The sequence below is a fragment of the Vollenhovia emeryi genome, unplaced genomic scaffold (assembly GCF_000949405.1).
Source record: "Vollenhovia emeryi isolate VEMERY1.0 unplaced genomic scaffold, V.emery_V1.0 DF939137.1, whole genome shotgun sequence".
In the NCBI taxonomy this organism is placed as follows: Eukaryota; Metazoa; Arthropoda; class Insecta; order Hymenoptera; family Formicidae; genus Vollenhovia; species Vollenhovia emeryi.
The window spans coordinates 844,423-856,482 of NW_011967229.1; the positions used below are offsets into that span (position 1 = coordinate 844,423).

The 12,060-nt window shown below is 44.9% G+C and overlaps 1 protein-coding gene across 4 annotated transcripts in view; it reads right to left on the reverse strand.

Moving 5' to 3' along the window:
• The window catches only part of LOC105567446 (nuclear factor of activated T-cells 5), a 41,592-nt gene that overhangs the window by 17,288 nt on the left and 12,244 nt on the right, over positions 1-12,060 (reverse strand). The window contains exon 1 of one of the 4 annotated variants that reach the window (XM_012022327.1): positions 6,815-7,435. The exons of 1 other annotated variant lie outside the window; for it this stretch is intronic. In XM_012022327.1, the coding sequence (XP_011877717.1) occupies positions 6,815-6,953 (139 nt within the window). In that variant the 5' untranslated portion in view covers positions 6,954-7,435. Of the gene's footprint in view, positions 1-6,814; positions 7,436-12,060 lie in introns of those variants that run through there. 2 more of the 4 variants (XM_012022324.1, XM_012022325.1) reach the window with 2 other exon arrangements.

Here is a 12,060-nt window from a genome sequence, read left to right on the forward strand (position 1 = left end):
CTTTTTTTTTAATGTAACCTTTATTGCGCCTTTCTCTCTGTTGGGGTGGAGAAAGAGAGAGGGGAGAGGGAGAGGGGGGGAGAGAGAGAGAGAGAGAGAGAGAGAGAGAGAGAGAGAGAGAGAGAGAGAGAGAGAGAACATTACATGATATTATCACAAATTCTTCAGTTCCTCCTCACAAGCTGCGTCATGGAAAAACATGATTGAGCGTTCAGTTTTTCGACAAACGAGTCGAATGAATATAGAATAAATTTAGAAATATATGTATATGACGTTGTTACTCAACAGTTGCGCAAGCGTTTTCTGTTTTTTTTTAAATAAGTCTTCCTCCGCTTATAAATCTTCTCAAATTAATTGAGGGTCATAGAAAGGAATTAACAGAATGTATAAATAATTTATCGGCTTCTTTTTACTTCGCCTTGTATTTTTTTACTCAACACTTCCATTGATTCGATTCCGGCCGAGTGCGATCGTTGAAATCAACGACGTCATTCACAAGCACATTCGTAAACAAAGACAGAAATACGACCGCATTAATGTTCACCTTTCAAAGACATGTCCCCGTTGTGTGGCGAGTTGACTCGTTCCTCAATTCTCAATTGTAAAGCGTGACTTTTTTCACCCATTGAACCTCAATATTTTTCAATACATCTTCGAAGTCCAAAGCATTCTCGAAGAATACAATCAGTGCGCGCTTATTTAATTTTCCGATTTCAAAACTGATTTCGTTACCCGTTTTGAAACTTCAATACTTTTACTAGTTTTCTATATTTCTCCCCTCCCCCCCCCCTTCTCTTGGCCGACGCCATCTTTGCCCGGCATCGACCAATTTGATTCTAACATTCGCATTGATCGTATTTGCTGCAAATCAACCACCTCCCGCGCGTATTTCTCGTTCCTTGTATCTCGTTCCCATATTTCATCGCGTCTCGACCCTTAGACGCGTATCGAGAACCGCGAAGGTTATCTGGAACCGCACGCACACGGCCATTTTCCCCGCTGACCGGCCGCGATACTAACGCGCCGAGTACTTTCAACAATAATAATGCCGGCGGGAGATAGTGCGGAAAAACATTCTTCACAAGTACATTAACCCCGCAAAAGAGAGAACGTGCGCGCGCGCGCGCGTGTGCGCAAGAGAGCTTTGTTTCATGCTTGCAGCTCATTTCCATAGGACTTGAAATTGGAACCGAAGGGAACTCTCCATTGTTGAACGCAATGCAAAAGGCATTTTGGAATGAACCCCGTAATCAAAATAATAGCAGATTGTAGGCAGACTGGCAACAGATTTCATCACAACATTTCAGCTGATTGACATCATCTACGTCCGCATTCAGCCTGTGCTCTGCCGTACAAGATATCTCAAAAAGGTTATCTTTCCGAAGACTTTTGAAAGGAGTCTTTCATTTCTCTGCAAGTAGCGCACAAGAGCTCTTTCTGACTTCATTGTGTTGTCTTTCTGGAGGTATTTTTGGATATCCAAATCTTCAATGAGAAAACATTAAGAGATCTTTCAGTTATCATCTTGCTGTGTGTGTACCCAGATAGCCAAATCCGTCAGAACAGATTTTGTCAAGTGCTCACTACAAATTTTGAAGGTAGAAAGACTGCAGATTGCACACAGGAACTGATATATTCGATGTTGCCGGCTTGTCAGCAGAAATGTAGTACAATAAAATCTGCTCGCATAACTGGACCTGCTCGGTTTCTGCTGACAATCTGTTGACAGCGTATGAGTCTGAGCAGAAAGATTGTCGTAACCGTTTACGATTCTGTCGTAAGGCTTAAGTCGGTGCCGGAAGTCAACGCACAAGAAATTATCGTAGACGCATATCGCATTCATCGCATCGCAAGGCGACATACGTCTACGGCAATTCTTTGTGCGTTGACTTCAGACACCGACTTGCGTCTTACTACGGAATCGGAAACACTTACGACAATCTTTCTGCTCAGGTCCTACGCTTTACAGACTGTTGCCAAAGCAAAAGCCAAATGCGGACACAGATGGCTATGGTTTTGGTGTGAGTTTCTGATGAATCTGCTGCCAATCTGCTAACATTTTGCTGACTGGGCACTTAGCCGTATAGACGGAGTTTCGTGGGAAATAGAGGTGGCTTAATGATCTATAAAAGCTATACAAGAGTCATCGTGGAACAAAATATTACTTCCCAGAGGTGGAACTAACGGAAAATATATGCTCCGATTTCAGGAAATCCGCAAGGAATACCGCTCTGGAATACCGTAACTTAATAATGTTACGGTGGCAGAGGCAAAGATTATAAAGGACAGAACTAGTTAGGAATATATTGAATAATATATTTACCGAGGGGAAAACCGCTGACCAAAATCTTGTACGCCAATGCCCACTAATGTGCAGTGGGCATTACTTTATTTTATTATCTTATTTTATCTTTAGAATGCTCAGCAAGGCCTAATGCCCAAAAAATGCCTAGTAATGCCGAGTAATGCCACAAATATGTACACCACAATGCCCTCAGCGATTTCTCCCTCGATATTTAATAATAACCTATGGAGAGGAAGAGATAAATAAAAAATAAGAAATTGGAGAACCAAAGCAAGTTTAAATATCTTAGAGGAATTCACAAGGAGGAAAACTATGAAGTATATCAAAATAATTATTAGACAATGATGAATCAGGTAAATATTAACCTAGAAGTAAGGAAAAGAAGATAAGATTATGGTAGATTCCGAAGTACCAATGAACGTGGATTCTAATAAAAACATCATATCTTACTTATCAAAGATTAAAAACGAATATTTAACGGAGGAGTTGGCTAAAAATCGAAAATAAATAATCGGTGTCGTTACTAGGCAGTATCACGAGACACGGTAGTGTCTCGCGCCAAGTGTAAGCGTAGCTAGATACAATGCACGCTACGACACATTGGTATTCAGCGGAATAAGATGAAACGAAAGAGTTCAAATTTAAGAAACCTATGACTGGCTATAAGGAAGATATGTATGCATAGACTAAAGGTTGAAGAGAGAAAAAGCTACTTTAGAAATCTATATAAAAGAAATGAAAAAAGAAATTGGTTTAACAATGAGGAAAAAGATTAAATTAAAATGATAAATAGGATAAGAGAAAGCTATTACAATTTAAAGAAATCTTCAGTTAGAGATAGAATATAGTTCAAGATATAACAGTGTAGGAAAATTGATAACCGACACAACTGGCAATTTTAATTAGAGAAAATCTATTGCGAAAAAATATCACCTCAGCACTTCAAGATTTCAGATGTAACAGCCGAATTTTAGAATTTAAACCACATACACCGAGGGGGGGAAATCGCCGAGGGCATTGTGGTGTACAGATTTGCGGCATTACTGGGCATTACTAGGCATTTTTGGGGCATTCGGCCTTGCTGGGGCATTCGGCCTTGCTGGGGCATTCGGCCTTGCTAGGGCATTCGGCCTTGCTAGGGCATTATAAAGATAAAATAAGATAAGAAGATAAGGTAATGCCCACTGGGCATTAGTGGGCATTGGTGTACAAGATTTTGGTCAGCGGTTTCCCCCTCGACAACCTTCGGTGTATGAATTGTAGTGAGGAAAGGGGAAAATTACATTTGAAACTGGCCTGTCTGAGAGTAAAATGCTCCTACACAGTTTATTCCTACAGTCTCTAATTGGTTAGAATGTAAGTATACGGCCTTTATATAAATTTCTGAAACAAATAGAAAAGAATATTTGAATAATAAGATGTAAAAACTTTGAAGTGACAGTTTTAGAGAAAGCCACTACTTAAATAAATAAAAGAGCCTACTACATTCGCGTCAGACTTCACATAGAATTGAATCCTGTCTGCTATTTTAAATGCCGCGTATCATGTATGTATGTATGTATGTATGTAAGATTCGAATTATTTAATGGTTATGTTATTAATTTCACTGCACGTATAATTATAAATAGAATAGTTATAAGTACAAGTTTATTTTGATTTCTAATATAAATTGTAGATTAAAGCGCACCTGAGCAAGAAACCATAAGCAAGAAACAGATATACTCGAGAGCTCTTATACTTTTCTACACGTTCGAAATAAAAGCAGTTAAGAGCAGCGATATTATTCTCCTTTTCTGCTCCTTTTACGACAAATAATTGCGTATCCGATCCTATCGCGGGATAAGGAAAGAATATATCCATGCCTTTTTCCTCGTCAATAGCCGTTATGTTAAATTGTCAAGTCAGAAATTCGTGCTTCTCGGTTTCACGCATGACGGCACATACTAGACAAGATGAAGAGTAACAATGAAAGCAAACGAGTAAACAGATGTGAATAAAAGGGAGGAAGAATAAAAGGACATGAATAGGAGAAGCAGAAGAAAAGTAGGCTATTGTGCGAAAAATCTCAAGATAACGAAACATGAAGCGCAGTAAGAAAACGTGTTTCGGTAAAAACATGAGCGAACTGTCAATTACATACTGATAATTCGTTTCTGACCAGCGGCCAATAATTTGAAAGTCTCTTGAAGCTTCCAAAATCTGAAAGTCACGAACATCTCACGTTGAATGTACGTGAAGGCAACATGATTACGAAATAAAAATACATCGTCACAAGTGCGCCAACAATTCTCGACCGCGACGAATCTTTTCAATCTTTTCCAATAGAACATGCATGTCGCAGCCGAGAATTGTCGAAGATGTCAGACTACCGTTTGAAAATTCTCGACCGCGATTGACTGGCATAACGTTTTCTTTTCGCGTGCCGGCCCTCAAAAAGCCCGGTGACAAGAAAATGGAAGCGGGGCATAACCTCTACGAGAGTTCGAGGCGGAGGAAGAATAAATTGACAAGTGTAAGTGACTTGCAGGGAGAGAAAAGAATATTTATCGCTGCCTAATCACCTTTAATTACGCGCTGCGATGCGAACAAATGTTTCCGCAAATATAAACGTCCGAATGCAAACGCATAAAAGTAATATTGTTGCAACGCAATTATTCGTGGTTACTTGGTATTAGTTTGTACAAATAACTTGTCAAATTTGCTGTATCTTCACCGTTTTTTCACGTTTACGACAGAATGCATAGATCTGATAATGTACCATCTCTTCAGGACAGATAAAGCAGACTAAATTGAAAAGTCTTTTACCGGTCTTTCGTTTGCAATAATTAATGAGGTCAATTAATTTTAATTATTTTTATTAATAATTTAATTTTTGATTTTCATTGATCAAGTCTTGTATTTTATCTCGTTTCATAAATTGGATTTATATTTGGGCGATCTTGAATGCAACGCAATATAACCTTTCGTTACAGTTGGAAAATATTTTTTTTCATTTATCTTATTGGATCCATTCGTTTCTGCTTTTTAATATCACTTTCCTGTTTTAACGATCATAAGAATTCCGCAAAACACATAACTTCATTCAAATTAGAAAATATTTGGTTCCGTGCATTCGCCATATTGTATCTATTATTTTGAATTTTTGTACTTTATAGTTTTATTTTCGTACTTCTTTAAACATTATTAAATTAAGTATGTTTTCCATCTCAAGAGTCAGATTGAAAAATCTCTTATTATTAGCTCAACGATAATTCTGTAAAAAAAAAACCAGATTCTTCATCAAGCCACGTAAAAAAAAGCCTTGAAACGTAGATACTAAAACAACACGAGAAAGCCAAATGACTTTTTGTTGACAAACCGGTTTAGTTCATTAAAAATCACGCACTTAGAAGACCCGGGCCTAGGACTTTGCTACGAGCCTAATAGAGCGGCAATCCCGCGATGTAAAAATACAAGGCGAAACATCGCGCGTGTAACCAATTTCCGGGGCAAATTGTCCATTGGCCCCTGCTGCATTCAACCGTAATGATTTGCAGTTTGAAGGTTCGGGGCAAGTTTCTGATTGATCAGGAGTGCGCATCCAATCGGGAATGTTACACCATGGCATTCTTAGGGCCGTGGCACACGACCACTGCCATAATTCTCGACTACGATTGGTCAATTCGTTTATTGCTTAAGGCCGTTTGTGTGCCACGGCCCATTCTATGAGAATTCACATTTTAAAGCATAAAAATTACAAATTAGGCTACCTACATCTTGCCTTGTGACCCACATTGGCGTTTTCTCATATGCTGTTTAGTTTTAGTTAGGGGTCTTGCTTTAAGTTGATTATTCTTTAAACGCTTGCCTGCAAACTAGCGTGCCTTTAAGTATTATATCAATTATTGCGAATAATGTTATCACGGCCTCAGTGGTCGAGTTGGCTAAGACGCCCGTCACGGATCGAGAGAGGTCCCAGGTTCGAATCCTGGCAGAGGTAATATTTTTCGCAATAAGAATAATTCACAGCACGGGGAAGGGGGCTATTGAATGCTGAATGGTAGCATCAGAAAAATGCAGCATTTCGAATACAATTACAAATCGTTCGTCGATTTAAATATGTAAATTCGCTGACGGTAATAATTCCACTTGTAAGAAAACTGCGTTATGTCCGAAAAGGAAATCGGCGCGCGGAACAAAGTTGGAAAGAAACGGTATACAAATTCACATTTTCAAATATAAGAATTACAATTTGGGCCGCCTGCCTTTTGTGACCCACATTTTCTTGTATGTTGTTTAGTTTCAGTTAGGGGTCTTACTTTAAGTTTATTGTTCTATGAGAAATCACACGAGTGAAGATGGAGGGGAGGAGAGGCGAGAGGAGACCGGGAGGGACACTCGATAAATATCGACGTCCGCGTCTGAATGGTGAACATTTAAATTCGGCATCCGGACGAAGGCTCTGGAAAGGGCGAACTACGGCCGGGCCGGGGCCGTAAGCGTCAACGTCGCCGTAACCCTTCTAATTACCATGACGATAAAGGTCCGCCGTGCCGGCCGTGCATCTCAAATGTAAGAGCATGCCCGGATGATCACAGTTGACGTGGTCGAAGGCCCCGCTGCTGCCCCTCCTTAATTCCTGCCGCCTTTTCTCGAGGTCAGGTGCCATCAGGCTCCCGAGGGTCCCTTCGCTGCCAAGTTGTCCCCTCGTCGCCAAGGTAAATGGCTCACCGAATCGCCGAGAGACCGCCGAGCGTCGCTCCCCGTGGGCGAAGCATCAATCGTCCGATCTGTTCACTCGAGTCGTATCGCTCTCTTCAAACTGCTTCGAGGGGTCCACGCTCGCTCCTCCCCGCTCTCTAACCCGCGCACAAAAATCGTCCTGTACAGTCGCGCGGTCACTTAACGATCTGGCCGCGACCGAGGGATATTTCCAAAATGTCTGAAAGTCATCTCTGCTCCGTTCGAATCATCTAGGCGCCAGAGGCTCCACGTTCTAACGCGAGATCCTCAAATCGACCGACGCGCTTCGGCATGTGCGTCGCGCCAACACGTACGAGTACGCGTCGCGGCGTCGTCCGCGGACGAGCGACGCGGAAACAGGCGGGCACGGAGAGGAGGAAGAAGAAAACTGGAAGAGAACGCGGAAGCGGAGAGCGGATGAATCACCCAACGAGAAGACGCGACGCGCATCGTGCGCGAACTGACGCCACGCCGCTCGTCCGAGATCGTAGCGGCCTGAGAGCGCGCGAGTAAATAAGACCCCCCCCCCTCCCTCCCGCCGGCGCTCCCGCGCGCGCCGACGTCGCCGTCGTTGGCGGCGCAGCGATGGCGCGCCGGCGAAGGTGACCAATCAACTGGCGCTAATTACCCCAGGGGGGGCTGCTGGCGGAGGTCCCGCGCGCGCTCAGCAACCGATTGAGCGGCGGCCGCCCGCCCCCGCGACGCTCCCGGTAAGGACACGGCACGATAAGGCTCCAATTTTAATAAGGCACGCGACACCCGGCGACGGTAACGAATTGACACCTGAAATTTTTCCGCAATTGCCGAGCACAGTCGCTCGAAACGTAAATAAATGAGAGAAGATTGCCCGCGATACGACTTTAGCGTAAATAGTTACGTAAAAAAAAAAAAGTTATGTAAAAAGAGAAGTTACGTAAAGTAAGTGTAACTGAATCCCGGTGCGACGAAATAGCCGGGACGCGGCGGACGCGCCGAAATTCGATTGCGCAGCTCGGTGGCGTTTTCCTCGCGGTCAAACGTCGCGCGCGCACGCGAGTTTCTTCGCAGGACGATTGGACACGAAATCCGGCGCGGCCTTGTCCTTCGAGATCCTGCAGAGATCGTATTTTCGCCGGAATCTCCGCGAACCGTGAGAGAATTCCGTCGCGCCGGGGCGCGCGGCGCAACGGCGATTAGATAATCGAGACCCGAGCGTGATCGATTGCACACGCGCGCGCGTTTCGAACGCGTCACACGATCGCGCGGCGTCGATCGTGTGACGTCAAGGGTCGATTATAGGTTTTACAATCGGCGGAGCGTTTGCGACCGGCCGGTGGCGGACTTGACGCTAGATGCAACCGCGATAGCGCGGTTATCAATCGGCGCCGGGATAATCTATTATAATTGCTATTTATACGCGTGGCCTATTTATAGCGCAATCCCGCAGTTTCAGCGATCCGCAGATCTCCTCTCCTCCACCTTTCGCCCGACCGAGGCGCGGAAAGAACGACCAGATAACATCGGGGACTCGATAAAGAGAAAGGATACTCCCGTGTATATAAATTGCAAGTGCTTTTTATTTTCTTTTTCTCTTTTTTTTACCTTTGAGCAAAACGGCGCGCGCTCGAAAGTGAGCGTGCAAGTCGAGAACTTTCGTTTCGATGCAAAAAGTAATACGGAGTAGCCGGCCGTCCCAACGTAAAACGGACACTCCGTATGTGTAATGTGCAGCGAGATGGTTGCACAATAGAATAATGATTCCGGTAAATCGACGTATCTGAGGTGTTACATAACGATGGAAAAATTGTTGTGCACGATGACGGTGGTTTCGACTCCCACCCACTCACCCCCCCGCGCGAAATTGCCGCGCGCGAGAGCGTCATCGGGTAGAGAAAACCCCCATAGATCGGCGGGGCGGAGGCGGCGGCGGCGGCGGGGGAGGAGGGGGAGAGGGGAATTTTCCACATGCGGCATCGCGCCCTCAATTTTCACCGTCTGCCGACCCGGTCTGGCGTCGATAACGCGAATTCGCGCCTTTTTTTCCCCCCCCTCTCTCTTTCATTCACGACCCGTACGCACCGGCTTAACGACGGCGTCCACTTGTTTTTTTCCCGCGGTCTTTTTATTCCTCGCTAACGATCGGCCCGCCGACTCTCTCGCGATCGCAATTCGCGCTCGTCACGAAACAGACCGCGGCGGGTATCTGCGATCTGCGCAGCGCGACGGCTCGCACGGACCCTGGCGGCGCTGTGCCAAGCGTGTGGCTTTAGGTTTATTGTTGTTATTATTTATCGTTATCGGTATCTCGGTCGTCACGGAAATCCGAGATCCGGAAAGCGCGGGAATGCGACGACGGAGAACCGTCTGTCGTGCGGCCGTCGTTGACATCCACCCGCCTCATTAGCGTGCTTTCGGCGGTTGTCTTGAAAACAACCCCCCCCCCCCACCCCTCGAGAGGATCCAATTTCGCACGCGTGTGGCTAGGGTCTATCATTTAACGCTAGTTTCGTCGAGTGTCTCTCTCCAAACTGGAAACGCGATAGTTGAAATTAAACGGCGGCTGTGGAAAAAGGGAGAGAAAGTCGAGGCCGCTATTTGCATCAAGGAAAAAAAAAATAACAGCCACCGATTAAAAATCTTCTGTACGTCGCGTCGGGCGCTGTGTACGTCGTGCGTGTTGAGCGCTGGCCTGCTGGTGTTAATTTCAATGTTAATATCAGTCACGCATCGTCGACACACACTCGCTGAACTAAACCAACATAAATTTATACGTTGAACTGCTAGAGTCAAGATACAACGGGATTTAATCTAAACGGCATAGGATTATGTATTATGTATTAAGTCAAGCTTGCTCGAACGATTACGACTTTGTATAACCTGATGTAGAGTGGATTAGATTGAAACGCGGTTTAACGCAATTGTAGATCACGTCAATCCCCACGTGAAAAATCTAAACGGAGAGGATTTTCCCTTAAAATTTATCCTGAAAATCGTGTAAGCGTGGGACGACATGGCGACGAAATGTTAAAACAACACGTTAACATAATGTGTTTTAACATTTCTTTTCAGTTATTTCAATAATTTTACATTGAGGTCAATTAACACAAGAGCAATATGTTAAATTAACGCATGAATGTGTTAAACATTTAACACAAAAATTTTTACCGGCATTTAACAAGAAAACACAAATTTTCCAACTGTGCAGTAGGCGTCGTCCGTTGGTTCCACCATGAATTTATTGCCCTTGGGGCGAAGTCTGTTTAGTGGGAAATTAATTGCTAGATCGTGTAATCGTTGCGAAAAGAGATTTGTGATTGAAGTTGGAACGTTGAAAACCCGCTACCTCATATTAGACTCCTATCTCATAGTAGAGGAGACTTTCCTCCACGAATATTGTTATTATTCGCATTACTAAACCCGAGCGCCACGACGAAAACGACCAAGCGATATACTCGAATGCACCACGTATGCAAATCGCGCATTTACTATCCCGATCTGTAAGATGAACCCTACAGATACAAACGGTTTCATTCAACCGCCTTACAATCTCTCCTAAAGTATGAATAATTCGAGTTGTATCCCTCCTCCCCCGCGCGCGATCGTCCCTCCGATTCATCCTCCCGCGCCGGCAAATCAGCGAGTGCAATAAAGTCCAATGTGCGCAAAACAATCGCGCTCAACGACATGTTTGTTGCTCGTTCTCCTCCTCCGCCTCCCCCGCCGCCGCCTCCTCCCCCGCCTCGTCCCGGCTCTTTACACGCGCCTGTCGTTCAATTATATTCGCTACACATACACACGTACGCACGGAGGAGGGACTCCTACATGCTGATAGCGCGGTAAACGTCTGTAAGCTCGCCAGTCCCATTAGTCACGCTAGACGATTACCGGTCGCTTCGGCGACGCCGATGGATCACATGGAAAACCTGTGACGAGTCTTTTTCCTTTTTTTTTTTGCGAAAAATCGACCGCGCGGACGAGCGTGTTTCCCCAGATCGTTGCGGTTCATTATCGCGCGTCATGCATCGGCCGACTTATGTAAAGTTTACTCTCAATTGAAAGGGCGAGATGCAGTTTCGCGATATCCGCGCGGGAGTGTCGGGTGGCCGACGCTCTCTTTTGTTCGCGATAATAACTATCGCGAGCGTATCGCAAGACAAACGAGAGAGAGAGAGAGAGATTAAACGAGTCGATCTCGAGCGTCGCCACGTTAAACGACAGCGCGCGGCGACGAGAGGCCCAAAATAATCGTGCGCGCTTCCCGCGAGTCGGATCTCTAAGGCCCGGTTTTCACCAACGTCGCTTAACTTTAAGCTCAGTTCAGTTCGTTCCCTGTCTCTTTCCAACTGTTACTCTGGAAGGAGGCAAACATGAATTAAACGAAGATTAAAGTTAAGCGACGTTTCGTGAAGCCAGGCCTAACGAGCGTGGAAACGCGACGACGAGATCGATAAGTCGATGCTATCGGAACGACATCGGCGTCATGGTGTCCGCGCGTGCGCGACGGCGATGGCGATTCTAGCATGGCTCGTTGAACGCGAATCTCGTCTACCGCTGGACGATGACCCGTCTCGCTTATTTATCGTCGCGCTTTTACGGCTTAATTGTTATTCGGCGCTCGCACTTACGAGACGCTCGACGCGCGCACGCGCACGCACGCACGCACACACGCGTGCGCGAGTACACGTATCGATTACGATCTGGATAGCAGACACTTATGCGATGCCAATTATTTTCTTTATGACTTTATTTATTCAAACGCGTTATTTCCATCTACGTACATTCTGCCACGCGTAAGAGAGAAGCGTCTGAACTCGATAAATCCGCTTTTATTCGGATAGAACGTTGCGTCCAGTGACACCTGGGAATACCGGTGGTGTGAAAATACATTTTTTGGGGCAAATCGTTCATTGGTTCTTGCTGCATTCGACCGTAATGATTTGCAGTTTGAAGGTTTGGGGCAAATTTCTGATTAGTCACGAGTCCGTATCCATGGAAAAAAGAATGTTGTATCAACAAGATCAGTGCAATTGAAATAAAATCGTTGAAACAACATC